Here is a 17590-nt window from a genome sequence, read left to right on the forward strand (position 1 = left end):
GTGGGCAGGGGGCTGGGGAGGGTCCCCCTGGCAGTGGTCAGTCCCTCAGCCCCATCAGGGTGTGCTGTCTGCCTTTGGGGGATCACCTCTATCCATCAACAGACTGATGAGCCCAAACTGCACTGGCCCCATACCAGGGTCATCTGTCCTCTCTTTTTCTTAAAGAGACCAACGAGGTTAGGCTAGTCTCTTAGAGAGCTGACAAAGTACTATACTATAGCAGGGGACTATGGAAAGGAAGGAAAAACCCATTAATTTTTCATTTAAGAAAACCCAAAGACCTTAAGAATATTCAGCTTCAGCAGTAGATACAGCTTTTAAAGATTTTGATCAGAATTAATGTCAATCGTGCATTAAACTTTGCTGTAAAATTTAGTGAAGAGTGCTACTTTTCTCTAGTTATTGTACTGGAGCCTACATTTAAGAAATCATAAAAAATCAAATTCTCCAGACATACCTAGTAAACATATTTTAAGGTGCTAATGATATTACTTCTGGACACATTTTTATTCTTGTCAAATATAGAACCTTTGATCAGAAAAAAATCCATTTGTCTAAACTGAAACTTGTCTGTCACTTGAAAATCTTGCTTTTCTTTTGCTGCTTTCAAGTAAAAGTTGTGTATTTTCTCACATCCTAAGGGCTCCAGGGCTAAAAACTCGGTTTGGAGATCTTTTTGTTCCTAAAGCTACTTCTGAAACATTACTTTTCAATCTTAAAAAAAAAAAAAAAATCCCAGTTCCCCTAAGGTAAGGCAGCCAAACCACATTTTACCCCTTCTCAGTCTGCCATCACTGGGCTCCCCCCTCATTCAGTAAAGGCATGACAAGTAGCTCACTGTCTCCTTAATCCACAGCTTTGTCACCAATCTTGATGACATCTGATTAACATGCTGGTGATGTTAATCGAATTCATCCAATATTCTGACCTCTCAGTAGTCTGACTTCCCACTTTCAATGGCCTTGTCCTCACTCACCTTAGCTACCCATACATTTGGGCTCTGTTTCCTTGGCTGTTTAGAACAACAATGAGTGGCCCAGAGTCAGTTCTGCCTGACACCCAGATATCCTAAGTACTGGGGCTCATGCCTCTGGCCCTTCTCTTCTGATTCCTGTCCAAAGGGGTGAGAAGCCTGAGTCAGCCAAGAGAAGTCTGCTTATCCCCTTCCAGTCACTCTCCAGGTATCTAAGACCCCATATTTCCCCACCCAAGTGGCCCCAATCCCCTGGGGGTGGCTCTTTGCAGAGGATATGGACAGAAGTTGGATATTTGGGTTTGGGTGTCCATGCACATGAACATGAGGCCCTTTATGGTATAGAATGGAGCCAAGGGTGGAAAAAGAAGGGAGACTTAACATACCCCCATTCATGGCTAATAAGAATGACTGCTGCATACTTATCAATAACACTTTCATGCAGGTTGTGCCTCCGAGATAGGATTTATTAAGGTACCTATCATAGTATTATTTCTGCTTCCTATCAGCCTCCAATGCATAGCAAAATCTTACTTCCTTGAACTATCCCCCAAATCACCTAGCGTAAGTCCAAATCTTGTAAGTCCACTTTAACACACTTTTACTGAGACACCCAAGTTCCCCATGACATGTGTTCTCCCTTTTTATATAAGCAAATAAACCTGACTTTGATTATAAGTATATTTTTAGCAGTCTTTGACTGACAGGTATCAATGTGCAAAAAGCTAGCATCGCAAAATGGAATTGTATATAATAACTAAATAGTAGTAACAAATATTGTCATCATTATGATAAAGAAAACAAGCTAGAAATATATGCAACAGTACTGATGAATCTTCCAAGCAATGTAGTGTGAAAAAAGCAAGACATAAAATAAGGCACATCACAGTATGAATCGATTTATAGCAAGTTAAAATGCTGGTAAGGCTACATTTTTTAGGGCTGCACATGAATTTGTACTTTACGCTCTAAAGAAGTACAAAGTAGTTATCACTGTAAGAGTCAGGACTGTGGTCACCTCTGGGGATAGGGAGGTTATTCTGATGGGTACATGGGGGCTGTTTCTAGAGCAGCAGTAGGTTTCTATTTCTTGATTTAGGTGGTACTTACATGAGTGTACACTTTATGTCCATTAGTTAAACTGTATAAATAATTTGTTAAGTATTCTTTGTTATGTATCTTATGTTTCACAATAATAAACTGCAAGAATAAGACAGTTTCCTTAGAGTTTAGTTAGCTTGAATTAATTCATCTCCTATCAATTATCCATGGATAAGTTGCTAAATTTTAACCTCTAAAATTGCAAAGATGATTAATAGCTTATGGACTTAATTGTGACCACTGAGACTTTCTACCCCAGGAGGGTTTATCCAATAAGGATCAGGTCTCCACAGCTGTCTCTCTTAGCAACATTCATTTACTCTACCTTGAAGGATATTTCAGTTGTCATGGTGAATCCGTGGGTGATGACAGGTTCCTCTTCTGCAGTCCGTCCCTTCCAGCAGTCCAGCTCCACACAACGACAACCAGACAGGAGCACCTGGCGGTACATCTCAACAGAGGAGTTTCCAGCCAGCTGGCCAGCTGTAAAATGCCAACAAAACGCGCCCTGAAACCCCATGAAGCAAGGAAGACAGTGGTGGCTTCTTAGAAAAGCTCCTTAACAATGGGAAAGCAAAGAGTTTAGGAGCTGGAATAGTTGCTCTGTCTTTCTTCTGCCTCAACATACCAGCAGGTGGTGACACAATCGCAAATGTAATCTTGGCTCCCTGGCACTGGTTTGGGAGAAGAGGATGGAGAGATAATAGAGGGAGGAAGGCATTGTGACAGTAACAATGACACATTTATTAACTGCTCACTATATGCCAATTACAGGTGTTTGGACATCACAAATATTAAACAGCTGATCATTTAAACAAAAATCTCCCTAGCATAACAATTAAAAAAAAAATTTCAGGTAATGAAAATGGCACAGAGCAGTTCAGTTGCCAAAGTTTCCTAAGTTAGGAAGTAGAAGATCCAGGATTGTAACTTAAAAAACTCAGTCTTTTAATGCTGACTGCCTCCTGATCAGAGAGTATTGTTGAAAGTCTATTCTAATATGATACAAGTCGGCCCCTCTGTCATGTTTGTCCAAGGCACAAATGCTTAGAAAAGCTAAACATTCTCTTTTCAAAAGTGCTCTTTTTGTAAGAATAAATTTTTATTGGTTATGGATATTCATGAGATACAAAGCTGATTGTCACCACTTGTGTCCAAGATTTGATGGCCAGATCCATACTGACAGCATACCCATTACCACAAATTGTGATTATACCCTGTGTCCCCCACCCAATTATCCCTGACCTCCCTCCCATCCCCCTTTCCCCCACTCCACTTTGTATTCCTAGGTCTGCTCTCTCCCTCTGCAAGTCCAACATGCCACTGTGGTCTTTCTTGTAACAATAAATTTAACACAAGTACAAAACTTATTCTCTAATAATTACAAAATGTTATTGAAAGGAATTAAAGAAAGCCTAAATAAATGGAAAGACATCCCATGTTCATGGAGCAGAAGACAATATTGTTAAGATGGAACTACTCCCCAAATTGATCAAAAAATTTGATTCTTATCAAAATCTCATCTGGCTTTTTTTTCCCCTAAATTGATAAGCTGATCCAAAACTTCATATGAAAATGTAAGAGACTCTAAATAGCCAAAACGATCTTGAAAAATATGAACGAAGTTGGAGGAATCACACTTTTCAATTTCAAAACTTAATACAAACTTACAGTAATCAAGACAGCAAGATGCTGGTATATAGACATATAGATTAATGGAATAGAATTGAAAGTCCAGTAATAAAACCTCAACATATGGTGAATTGAATTTCAACAAGGTTGACAGGAAATTCAATGCAGAAAAAAAAGTCTTTCCAATAAATGATGCTGAGACAACTGGATAGCCACATGCAAAATAATGAAATTAGATCCCTACCTCATACTATTTACAAAAAATCAACTCAAAATGAATCAAGTTTGTAAAGGAAAGAGCTAAAATGATAAAGCTTTTAGGAGAAAATGGGGGTAGCTCTTGTGACCCGGATTAGGCAATGGTTTTGTAGATATGACACCAAAAGCACAAACAATAAAAGAAAAAAATAAATAAAGTTCATCAAAATTAAAACTTTTTATAAACAGAACTAATACACCCTAGTGAAGTGATGACAATTGTAATAATCAAGGCACCTGAGAGGTCTGAGGGCAGGAATATACAGGGCATGAAAGCCAAACAACTCCTGTTTCACTTAAGAAGTCAATTGAAGTCACTAATTTCTTGATAAATTATTTTTAAAAGATTAATAATAAATGACTTTTCAGACAAGCCCATTATCCATACACAAATTAAAGTCTTTTGGTTTTTTATATTACAGACTTTTCTCGATCTATATTCTATACACCTCCATCATTTTTTTTACAGCAAGTTGAAAGATGGCATGTTGATGAAAACTGCCAAAATGACCTTGAAATTGACAAGATCTGTCCTATGGAGACACACAGGACAAAGAAAAAAGGATTAATCCTACTGGCTTAATTTGATTTTTATATGCATGCCACAACACCCAACTATCAGCATAACGAAAGGATGACATTCTTGAGTTCTACAGAGCCCTAGAAAATGCACTGAAAAGCTGATTAAGTAAGTTTGTGTAATCACTTTTCTTTACTGGAAAAATGGGGCATTTTTAATACACAAATGTATTTGCAAAAGCAAAAATGCTGACAAATCAATGTAGAAAGTCCCTGATGCTGGATAATCAATTTGCTATTTATAATTGCCTCGAAGTTTATTGTTATGACAAAGACTTATAAAGGTCTTTGCTGCATAAAGGGCAAGTGGATAGTGGGAGTGAAGGGAAAAAATAGAAGCATTTACAAATTATTCCTAAACTTAAGGGAGGCCTACCTTAGCTAAAGGAAGTAAGCAATTTAAATAATTATCAGGTTTACTCATTAAAAAGGCTTAAGTGAAATAAGTCAGGCATGGAAAGAGAAACACCATATTTTCTCACTTATTTGTGGGAGTTATAAATAAATAAATAAATAAATAAATAAATAAATATACAAACAGTTGGTGGGGAGCTGGGAGGAAGACACAACAATCACAATTCCTTGAACTTATTAAGACACGTGAACAGATATGGTTGGTGGGTGGGAGGGGGGTGGGGGGAAAACAGGAATCGGTAAAGGGACATGAAAATCAACTACAATGTATATTGATAAATTAAAATAAAAAATAAATAGGTTAAAATAAAAAAATAAATTTTAAAAAATAAATGAAAATAATAAAATAAAAAAAGACAAGTGAACAGATATGATGTTGATGGGGGAGGGGGAGAGGGAGGTGGGAGAGAGGAATCGGTAAAGGGACACAAAAATCAACTACACTGTATAATGATAAATTAAAATTTAAAAAAAAATGCTTGCTCCCACAGAAAACTGTTTTGGTTTTAAAGAAAAGAGCAGATTTTTGTGTGTATTGTCTAGGGAATTGTTCAAGTGTATTACTGACTATATCCAACATCATTATATATTGTGCAATTTCTGAGTCTATTTCATTAATAATTTGTTGGGTGTTGCTAACTTTGAAAGAGACATTGCCATAAACTTCTAAGCTAGATGAGCTTTAATGGTGTAGAGAAGTAGATACAAACCTAACCAATACCAAGAGTGTTCTGTTATAAAACATTCAGAGTTTCTACAAACATTTCTTTGGATTCTCTTGCAAAATTATCTTGTCATTTAAAGAACAATTAGAAGGAATTTGATGTACTTTCTGTTGGTCAGCTAATGTTTTGAAAGGATGGTAAGGCATGTGGTTGGTTTGGTGAGAAGCAAAGGCATCTGAAAAAAACAAAAGAATGAGAGAGGGAGAGACAGAGAGGGAGAAAGAGAGGGAGAGAATGTAGTTATTGTCCAACACCTAAGACTCACAGAATCCCTCCAAGGTAAACCGGTTGCTCATTCTTAAAATGAATCACTTTTATTAGACATGGAAGTCTCCCAAAGAAAGCATATTTTGAGAAAACCCACATTTATTCATAATTGTCCTATTCCTTAGAATGCATATTAGTTTCTCTGTATGTTTTACTTCATTTATGGAGTTTTTTTCCAAACAAGTGTTTTAATATTTTCTATTATTCTCTTCTTTTCTGCCTAAAGGCTAAAGCTGTTTATTTTTCTTCTCTAAAATTCTTAACTCCCCATTATTACATCTCATCCATTGTATTTCCATTTGATTACATCCAGTAAATATAGCTTCTGGGGCAAGGGATTGCTGGGGGTTGGGATTAGTGATATGTCATGAGTCATTCAACCCTTGGTATTTCTGAAACTAGTACTTGACATCATCTCTGTCTGGCCATGAACAGCCTCTGGAATACATTCCAAGCCCATGATTGAACTTGGGAGCTGAAGCTCCTTCTCATATTAATTTATAATACTGCCTCAAGTCATAGCTCTGTGACTTCTCACTTCACTGCATTCTTTTTGGGTGGCTGGTTACAGTCACTTGAGCTTTGTCTCAGATTACCCAAGGCATGCAGGGATACAAGAGAGCAGAAAATCAAAGACAGCTATCCTTCTATTAACACAGCCTTCTGAAGAATTTCTCATCTTGCAAAGGCTGATGATTAATTGCCTGCTTTTATGTTTATCGTTAGTTATTATCTTCCCTTCAACCTCCAGGGTAAGAAGGTTCCAGAATGTGATGCACTTGCTAACTCAGTAGTCTTCTTTAATAAATATCTCAATTAATGGAGATGGGGCTATTTGTCCTTGCTTTTAATGCTGTGGCATTTAGGGTATACAGTCCCACAGCTATACCTGAGGAAACTCCCAAAGACAGAGAATGTGTTGTTCATCGTGACTGTCTCTAGAAGCATCAGTTTGATCTGATCTTCCTCTTCTGTAGTATCTACCTAGTGCCCCAGTGAGACCATGAAGCTCTCTTAAGCATAGATCCAATTGCCATGAGATGGCTTAGGTGAGAAAGTGTCTGTGGAAGAGCCCAAAGTCATTACCACTCTTGGGAAAACAACTTTAAGCATCTGCCTTACTAATTATAGGTGCTTCACCATCAGCATCCAAATATATTCACAAATGCTTTCTCTGTGAGAGGCAAAATACTAGTTACAGGAGATACAAAAATGACAGGAGACATGTTTCTTACCCTTACTGTCTAGATAGGTGGCAAGTATAAGTAAGGGAGAAGGTTCTTATGTAGCAGGGAGATTAAACTCTCACCCCAGTCTTACACTTCTGCTCTCCCTTTCTTTCTCTTCTTTTTCTTTCCCCTTGCCAGTAGAAATAATATTTTATTTAGGTTCCTATATGCTTCAGGGTCTCCTCTTCAGCCCTGGGGTGAATCTTGATTCTTTTCAGCTGGACATGGTAGTTCCATGGCCCATGCTAGTGATTAATGTTGGCTTTGCTGTGTGGTGTAGCTCTGGGCTATATATAATAGGGCACAAAAAATCTACCAGGTTGGGGTTGGGGCTTGTCAGGGAACCTCTAGGAACATTTTCCTCACTCATGGAAAGGGCCACAAGACAGGGACTTTCCTCATGCCATATGTGGATCTTAGTTCACAGGGAGGCGATACTCAGGGGATAGTCATCTTGAAACCATAACGGGGCCAAAAAGACAGAAAGCACCTGGGTCTCCAGGGACATGAATGAATTCCTGATTTACCCAACCCTCAACTACCCTGCTTCTGGATCTCTTGTTGTGTTAAGTCATAAATTCCATAATGTTTAAGCCATTCAGTAATAGTATTCTATTCTTTACAGCCACAGGTACCCTGGCTGTTTTAATTTATCTTCATTTTACAAATGAAGAAACCAAGGCTCAGAAGAGGCAAGTATGTCATTTACTTAAAGGCAAATTTAAACTAAGCTTGTTTATTTCCTAAGCTTGTCTTCTTTCTATTCTACTACTCAACTTTTTAAGGTCTGTGTGTGCTTTAAATCAAAAATAAATGATAAAAGGTAGCATATAGTAAGGGCTAAATGAGTGAGAGAGAGAGGAAAGAAGGGGGTTGTAGTGGGTGACAGACAAGCAGACACGCCTTGAATCCTTTTTAGAACCTTTCTGCAGAGTAGGAACGTATACATGAGAAGAGGTGCTGAATAATTACTGGATACGTTCAATCAGATAATTTAATCAGATTCTTGGGGATAACTAAACCCTCAAATCTTATGATTTTTTTCTAAGCTGAGTAAGGATGTGAATTATCCAGAGATAGGCCACTTTGCCTTGTCTGTGTATATAGAGCCATTATCTCCCAAATGGTTTGGAGTATGGGAAGATTTATAAAGAACTACCAAAGTATAGGATCAAATGATTACATACTGTTTTGTCCTGGAAGGATTTTTTTACTTGAGTCATAAGGATAGATTCTTCAAGAAAAAAAGATAATTTAAAACATCATCACTACTGGGTATACTGCTGAGACCATCCAAAACCTTAGAAAATGGCCATTGCAATTAAAACTCAACTAATTGTGTGCATTTATTTCTCTGAAGGACCTGATATATTTTTCCTTCTGGGCATCTAGACATGCAACAAAGGGACAATAATGAGTTGAGGAACAGACATAATAGTAATAATGCATTAATATTTACAGTCCCTTTGAATGCTCAAAACAAAACATTTTAAATACTGGAATTCTCCTTGTTTGGATACAGACTGGCATCTCTCAGGAAGGCTAGTTCTTAAAATGCTCCGAGAAGATAAGTAGGGTGGTGACAAGGGGGTTGTAGGTTTGGTTATTACCTTAATGACTGTGAATCTTGGATCCTTTTTTCCTATATTCCAAACACACTATAGTAGGTGCTAACCTTTGTTCGCACTCTCCATTTCTTATACTCATTTTAATAGGAAACCTTTCCTTTTCTCACAAAACACCACTTATATGAAATAATGTTTCCATAGATAAGGTTTTCACTTGTTCTGGAAATGGCTGTCAAGTGTACAATCTAACTTATTTTCCAGATGTTCATTTTAAAATTTAATTGGATTCTATTAGATTAGGTATTGGCTATATTTTTATTTTATAACATTCTTAATTGGTTTTGGAAAGTTTGAATTTTTATATTATAGATATTTGAGTTTTTCCAAAGGCCTCTGAGAAATAGGAGTTCTATATTAGTTTTATCTGTAATTAAAACAATGATTCTACTACTAATACGTAAAGTAAAATCAAATTCCAACCCATAGATCAAAAAGGATTTCAGGAAAGACCTCGAGAGTCTGTATTAATATTTTTATGCATTTTTTGGTTGTTTTGGATTGTTGTTGTTGTTTCTCTATTTATATGGAAGGTAATATTGTGATAATATGGATTTATCTAACACAGACTTTGGTATAATGGTACATAGCTCAGAAAAGAAAGCAAGATAAAAACAAAAAACAACCACAAAACCCCTTAAGATCAGAATAGGATTTAACATATTTAACATAAATTTAAAAATTGGATATTTGAAAATATGTGGATTCTAATACTACTAGAAATTAAATAATTGGAGAGAGAATTGATCAGAAATCATGTATATGAATAAGGTGGTAGTGATATAAAACCATTATACGGAAATTTGGAGACAGCTATTTGAGTTCTTTCTTCATTGAAAAATAGTATGAATCCTTCTCTTAGGAACTGAAAACTCCACCTTCTGAGAACTATCAACCATTAATATGCTAACACCCTCAAATTGAAACCAACCTGACACAATGGAGCTAAATTCTCTACTGCATCTGTGCTTACCAAGTGATATGGGATGAATGTTTGTCCCCTCCCAAGCTCATGTGGAAGTTTGATCCCCAATATGGCAGTATTGAAAGGTGGGGCCATTAGGAGGTGATTGGATCATAAAGGTCCCACCCTCATGAGTCGATTAATCTATTAATAGGTTAATGGGCTAATGGGTAACCATGGGTGTGGAGTGACAGCTTTACAAGGAGAGCACATGAAAAGCTCTTATCACTCTTGCTATATGACACCTGCATCACCATGGGACTCTGCAGAGAGCTCCCACCAAGAAGGCCCTCACCAGATGTGCTGCCTGGACCTTGGACTTCCAAGCCTCCAAAACTGTATGTAATACATTTCATTTTCTTACAAATTACCCAGTTTCAGGTATTCTGTTATCAGCAAGAGAAAATGGACTAATACACCAAGTTACACAGGGGGAGGGCATATGAGCTACCACAGAAGAAATTAATTTGACTGAAAATCCTTAGTGAAATTCAATTAAAAAAAAAAAAAAGAACTGTAGAGAAAAATTTGAGCTATTTTGGTAGTTTTATTAGTTGTATTAATATTGAACAATTTTCTTAGAACTATTAATATATTGTCAGTAATGCAAGTGAATGATTATGTATAATTTGTTATGTATCAAGATTGCAAAAGGAAGCACAGCTATAGAATCAAGAATTTAAGTTGGAAGATAGTAGTGAAAATATCTATGTGGACTCATGCCTTAAAAAGAAAAAAAAAATTATCTTTTCTTGTTTCATTCACTGAAACTACCCACAAACAACCTTCTATAGTACAGGGTCCAAATTGCTATTACTCATACTTTTTTGTTTTTTCCCCCCATCAAAAGAGCTCGTTGAGGAAAAGTTTGATTCCATGTCTTTGAAAGAAAGGAATAAGGTGAAGCTGGAAGGCCTTTAAATGTCAGAAAGCAAGGACATTTTCAAAGATCAATGGGTCACATTAAGAGGACACAGATACCAGCCTAAAATGGTTATCCACTGACCAAAGTTGAGACAATTTGTGTTATCAAAAGCACAAAGTGCAATCATGGCTGTGATTGAATAAACATACATAAAATCTTAAAACCATAAGTCTATAATTACATGCAGAAAGAGAAAAAATAATATATTCCAAAAGAAGGTGAAAAGAATAGATAGTATTTCCAATCAATTTTGTCATTCAATAATTTGGGTATCGTTAACTCATTTATTATATGATAAATAATATAGAAAGTAATGAATATAAATATGTCAGTTGGAAGGCATTTTGGACCTTAAAGGATTATTGATAAAATTACTCTACATTGTGACTTCCAGGTAGACAAAACCACACACAATATCCAAACTTCAACTGGACATACATTTAAGTATTTTTAAGAGCCCTATGGTCCTAAGTATATAACAAATGCAAGATTGCATCATGTTATACTTCCTTGGATCCTATCAAGTCAAAGATCTAGACTCAACTTGATGTTCCACAGACCTCCTTGAACTTGGATGAGAAAAAGATTGCATCTTTAATTTTAACCTCTGCACAAAATTTAACATTCTCTTCAGTTATGAATCTAGGTCACGAGTCACAGGAATAGGAGCAGAATCTGTGACTTTGTTATCAGTAGAAATCACAGATAATTTCACATCATATTACAGTTGTTGCAAATATCACAAGATATTGCTTATACTCATTTTAAATGTGTTAATAAAAAATATATATATTACCATAAATTTGCTTTTTAATATTTGATAAAAATATTTCTATGCAACTTATTTCCTCTTTAATCCTGGGTACTTTATTTTATGAATTTGACATTCTGAGAAGGATTCATAGATCTTATCAGATTGTCAAATAGTTTAGTGGCACCAAATAAGAATAAGAACCTTAAAAAGTAAAAAAAAAAAGTCCTTTACAAAGGCTTTTGCACTTGGGAGGGGCAAAATTTTCATAGTAGGCCTAGGGAACTGAAAGAGTGGGCTATGAAGATACTCTCCTCTTGAACTTATGGAACCTGTAGTGGTTTTAAAACAAGACTGAAGATTCTTTGACACTCTTCATTGAAAGCTGTAGTCTATGTCCCTTCTCTTTGAATCTGGGTAAATTTATGACTGGATAAATAAAGAAGTGACCTACGAGCTTCAGAAGTTAAGTGCAAAAAGGCATTTATGCTTTCTCCTTTTTCTCTGGGATGCTTGTTCTTGTAGCCCTGAGCCATGTAAGAAGTCCACCTTACACTCTGGCTGCCATGCTGTGAGGAAGCCCAAGCTATGTGGTGAGGCCTCTTGTAGGCAATTAGGTCAATAGACCTAACTGAGCCCAGCTGCATGGGCATCCTAGCCTAGGTGCTGGACATGCTGGAGAAGCCTCAGTATGATTTCAGCACCTGCTGTTTGCATCCTCCCCACTTCCCATTTACTTCCCAGCCGAGGCCTAAGACATCATGGTGTAGAGACAAGCCATCCTCTCTATTCATTGTCTGAATTTCTGATCCACAAAATATGAATCAAAATAAAATGTTGGCTATTTTATGCCACTGAGTTTTGGAATGATTTGTTATGCAGCAAGAAATGATTGGAATAGGGTTAAAGATGAGCCAAACACAAACATAGTTAGTTTTGTGGCATGAATCTTTCTCAGTGCATGGGTAATGCCAGTTAAAACAAAACAGACAACAAGTGGCCTGCGAGCCTTGCAACTTTCATGAAGAACATGTAAGTTGCAGTTCAACTGACTGTAAAACTTACACTACAGATGCCCCTGACTTACGGTGGGGTTACGTCCTGATAAACCCACCATAAATTGAAAATATGATTAGTCTAAAATGCAATACAATGAACCCACCAAACATGATAGCTCAGTCTAGCCTACCTTAAATGTGACCAGAACATTTACATTAGCCTACAGTTGATCAAAAGCATCTAAAACAAAGTCCATTTTGTAATAAAATGTTGAATATCTCAAAATTTGAAGTACGGTTTCTAATGAATGTGTATCACTTTCACAACATTGTAAAGCTGAAAAAATCCTAAATCATAGTCAGGGACCATCTGTATATGATTCTGACTAGATGGTCTCATATTATATGGAATCATTCTGAGATCGTCTGTTCTGGCTGTCTGGAGGCTACATTGCTTTCTCTGTTTAAGACATGTCTATTCTCAGCTCTTTTTCATCTAGTGTAGGATACCAGGCCATTGCTGGACTCGATACCAACCCACCATGCTTTTGACCTGGGAGGGAATGGATTTCCTTAAGGAATTCTAAAGAAAGAACTGCTTAGTTGTCAGGTGACTGAACCCTGTGAAATTTTCTTGGACACTCCCTTAGCTATCCAGCACCTGGATATCCCTTGTTTATATGTGCATATGACTGCTGGTCTACCCTGACACATAAACCACACACCCGTGGACAATGAGCCATGAGCACATCAAAACCACCCAAAGGGGCTGGCCAGTTAACTCAGTTGGTTAGAGTGTAGTGTTGGTAAAATCAAGGTCCGGGCTTCGATTGCTGTACTGGCCAGCCACCAAAAAAAAAAAAAAAAAGTAAAAGATAAAACCATCCGCAAGGCCTAGAGAGAACCTACAGCACATGGATACTGAATAAGAATCCAGATTTTGGTTGTGTTGTGTGTGTTAAATCTGGCTATCCTATATATGGTTGGATGATGAACTGTGTGAAGCAGGAGAGTAATATGGTTTTTAAAATGTTTTTTCTTTACTTTTTTTTAATTAAAAAAAAATTTTTACCAGCAGTAAAAAAATTAAATTAACAGCTTTTCTACAAAGATTTTTTAATGCTTGTGATTAGACACCTGCCATATGAAAAATATTCTGGAAGAAATGTAGTTTGATTATAAAAATATTTTTGGCTTATTACAATCTGTATTTATTAAAATTTTAATTCTAAACTATGGTGAGGTAATATATACGTGTATATATATGTATGTGTGTATATATATTTTAATGTTTTTCTATTTAATGATCTACCAAAAACCATGCAATGCTCAATTTAGGCTCACATTAGGAAACATTATTGTCTTTTCCTACTTTATTATAATATTTAAATGAAGTATAAGTTATCATTCAGAGGTCAATTTGTTTTTGTCCAAAGCCCTGTTCCACCTTGAACAAAAAGCAATTCACCTTCAGCAGAAGTTATTAAGGGCTTCAGAGCTCTTCTGTAGAGAAACACAGCACAGAGAACTAGGTAGAGTTGTAAATGGGTTGAAGTTCACTGAAGAATCAGTTAAGTTACACACCTGTGACATTGGTGTGAAGATATCAGATATGGAAACATTTTAGAAGACTTGAGAACTTAGGTTGTGAAGAAATGATATTGCTTCCCAGACATATGGACATGACTGCCTATAGGTGGAGACTTTGGGGATGGAACCCAGAGTTCTCAGAGGCACGTCTCGGGAAACAGAAGAAAACATACTCTCATTTGAGAACAAGAGAAAGTAAAGGCTGATAAGATGTGGTTAGAGCCGCTAAAGTAACAAAGAACGATGCATGCGTACCTGTGAGGTAGGTGTTGTGCGAGGAATTAATGAAATAGTGAGAAAGCGGCTGAGACATGTCTTCATTCAAATCCAGTTTCTCAGGTGAAACGACTCCATTTTCTTCTCCACTCAGGTAACGCATAAATCCATCCACGGATATCTGTCCTGGAGGAAACGGAGAGTTAAGAAGAATGAAAATGTATTCTTTTCGTGGGTTGCTGGTATCACATTGCTTTAGTTTTTATTTTCCCCAGAAAACTCTAGTAGCATCCAAGTAGAAGACAACAGCCACAACTGCATTTTAATATGGACAAACAGTAGTCTAGGATTATGCAGCGTCTCTACAGTAATCTTCAGATGCCACAGATAACAGAGAAAAAATGTAGTGACCTGATTCCCACTGACTTCAGAGGATTGAAATAGCTAAACACCAATCTCCTGTTTTTAAATATAAGAATAGGTAGCCACTTTATGGATGGACACTAAAATGTTATCAGTGCTTATCTCTGGGTAATAGAACTTGGGTAACTTCCCAAATTTTCTATTATAAATATGTTACTTTTACAGTAAAAAATTATGTGCAAGTGGCTTTATTATTTAAAATAAAGTGAATATGTTTGTCAAATAATGATCATTTTCTCTGAAACAGAAAATAAAGAGGACCACAAATGAATCTTTCCTAGGAATGAAAAATCAAATACTCATAAAAAAGCCTTAAATTTTTTTATTTAGAATATTTTACTTCAAATGGAAGAAATATGACTTACATTTCAGTTTACTCAGATTCTATTTAGAAATTTTTCATTTGTTGTAACCTTTCTGAGGTGACTAATAGTAAATATTGAGATAATTATTTTCTTCAATTTTATTGAGGCATAATTGACAAACAAAATTTGTACATATTTGATGAGTACAACTTGATGTTTTGATACAATTACTGAGATAATTCTTTATCTTTATCATAATAGTCTTTATAGATTCACAGAGAGAGCCATCTTAATTATTTTGTTTCACTACCAATTTGTCTTTTCAATCTTAACAAAAATGATTTATTGAACACCTGCCATATACTAACGACACAGAAAAATAAAGCATAGTAAAACACAGCCTTTGCTTTCAAAGAGCTTATAATCTAATAGAAAGTAAGTCTATTCACCCTTGCAAGGCCAGGCATGAGCACCTCCAAAGCATTGTGCATTTAAATCTCTGTCCTTCCTGGAGTCAACCATGACACTTTGTGCACAGAAGGTGTTAAATCACCGTTTCTTTTAGATGATTATTGTGATTCAAAATAGAAAATAAATTGTTTTGAAACCAGAAGATCACCCACCAAGGACAGCATAATTTTGTGTGATTATTGTTTTCTGATTAGGTCAAATCACATGAAATCGCTAAAATTTGGTGTTTTTAACCTATACAAATGGCAATTTCATACAATTCAGTCTCTAACTACAGCTGTTCCTTAGAGGACAGGCAGAAAATGTAAGTGTCTTCAAGGGCCAGGAAAGGAAAGTGATATGATTGCTGCAAGAACGTGTGTACTGGGGGAGTCCTGGGGCAAGTGTATGCTCCTTCTAAAGGCTTGCACATTGCAGCAATAAAATGTGTGACTTAACACAATTTTGCTGGGGTTGACCTGAGGCTGTCAGTTTCTAACTGCTATCTTGTAGAAATAAACATCCCTTTGGTCTGATCAGCAATTTTTAAAACTGATTTTAAAAAACAAAACAAAACAAAACGAAAAACACCCACATGCCAATACAGTGGGGATGAGAAGTGAATTTTAACTTTAACTCTAGTTCTAGGCATTTATTGTTAGTGCCTTCTGAGCACTTGTGTTGAGAAAGATTCTGAACCACACTTGTGATTAATTTTGATATCTGTCATGAGTGCAGTACAGAAAAGTGAGGGTATACACACTATATATAAGGTCAAAATATCATTTAGAACATTCCAAAGAATGTGTATCAAAGTTTTATTTAATTCATTAATGAGGAAACTAGGAAGACAACAATGCCAGTTCAAAGGAGGCTATGAGATACAAACAAACAAACAAAAACCCAGACAGATATTGCTAAATTGAGTACAAAGCTGGTTAATATCCTATAGGTCAATTGAACCATAACCTTTGTTATTTCATAGAAAATAAAAGATTTTAACATAATTTTGAGCACAGATTAAAATCAGTAAAATACAATAGTTAGGTGAACTAGTGTTTGGGAGGATTTTATAACTGTATTAAATAATCTAAAAATCCCCAGTGAAAGTATTTATCTAACTTTGAGTAAGAACAATTAAAAAAAAAAAAAAAAAAGCCATGGGAAGCCAAACCTAGCCACAACTAGGCAAGGCAAGCTGCCAACACCAAAAACACAGTTTCCCCATGGGTAGCTCACCAGAGCCACCACAATTGCCATGATTGCCACAAAAGCGGCTCATCTCTATAGCAGCAGTCACAGCCATTGTGCAGATGACTCACCAGTGTCTCAACTGCATTGACACAAGGAGAGGCACCAGCGGAGACCAAAGAAGAAAAGTAAAAGAAGAGGTCCTCTCTCTCCACAAAGCACCCTCCAGAGTAATAGAAGCAGCATCTGATTTATGATAATAAAGGAGGACTTGATCACACCTGTCTCAGTACTGGACAGATCATTAAGGCAACAGAGCAACAGAGGAACAGTTAATCTATCAGATGCAAAGAACAAGTCTATGGTTATTGGGCAGGGGGAGGGGGAGGGGGAAGAGGAAAGGAGAAGGCGGGGCAAGGAAGGAGGAAGAGGAGGGAGGGGAAAGGGGAGAGATTGGATAAGGGGCATAAAGAATAAGTATGATTTGTAACAATGAATATGCTAATAAAGTAAATTTTAAAAAGAACCATAAGAACAATGAATGAGTTTGGAGATCAGTTCAGACAGAATATGATTGCAGAAGGTAGGTTAGCAGACACTAGGGATCAATTTTTTATCCCCCAAACGTTGGTTGCCTTGCTAACAAAAGGAGCAAATGCTCAAGATTTTTGATGCATCAAATGACTAGGCAGGGATATGCTAAAGTCAAGAAAAGCCAATGAAAAAGCAAGGATAAGGAGTAGTCAGTTTGTAATCTAGAAAGTGTCAGCTAAGGGTTCAGGTTTTCCTTGTACAAAAATGCAGATGTTCTGGCTTAATAAATTAGCCTAAAATGTAGTTCTGACTAGTAAAGACTTGGGGACAAAAAACAGATTCTCAGAGGATTTTCCTTTGTTCCTTATAACCTATAGCTTGAATATTGCTGTTGCTGGTGACTTAAATGCACTGGCCCTTTTCTATCATACCTGCACCGT

The 17590-nt window shown here is 36.5% G+C and overlaps 1 protein-coding gene across 1 annotated transcript in view; it reads right to left on the bottom strand.

Annotated features, from left to right (window-relative positions):
• PLCB1 (phospholipase C beta 1) overlaps nucleotides 1-17590 on the bottom strand; it is a 682047-nt gene that overhangs the window by 162974 nt on the left and 501483 nt on the right. Inside the window, exons 10-11 of the mRNA XM_063090151.1 lie at nucleotides 14287-14433; nucleotides 2400-2557 (exon numbers count right to left, since the gene is read on the bottom strand). Of these exons, the coding sequence (XP_062946221.1) occupies nucleotides 2400-2557; nucleotides 14287-14433 (305 nt within the window). The remainder of the gene's footprint in view (nucleotides 1-2399; nucleotides 2558-14286; nucleotides 14434-17590) is intronic.

This window comes from Cynocephalus volans, chromosome 1 (assembly GCF_027409185.1).
Source record: "Cynocephalus volans isolate mCynVol1 chromosome 1, mCynVol1.pri, whole genome shotgun sequence".
Lineage (NCBI taxonomy): Eukaryota > Metazoa > Chordata > Mammalia > Dermoptera > Cynocephalidae > Cynocephalus > Cynocephalus volans.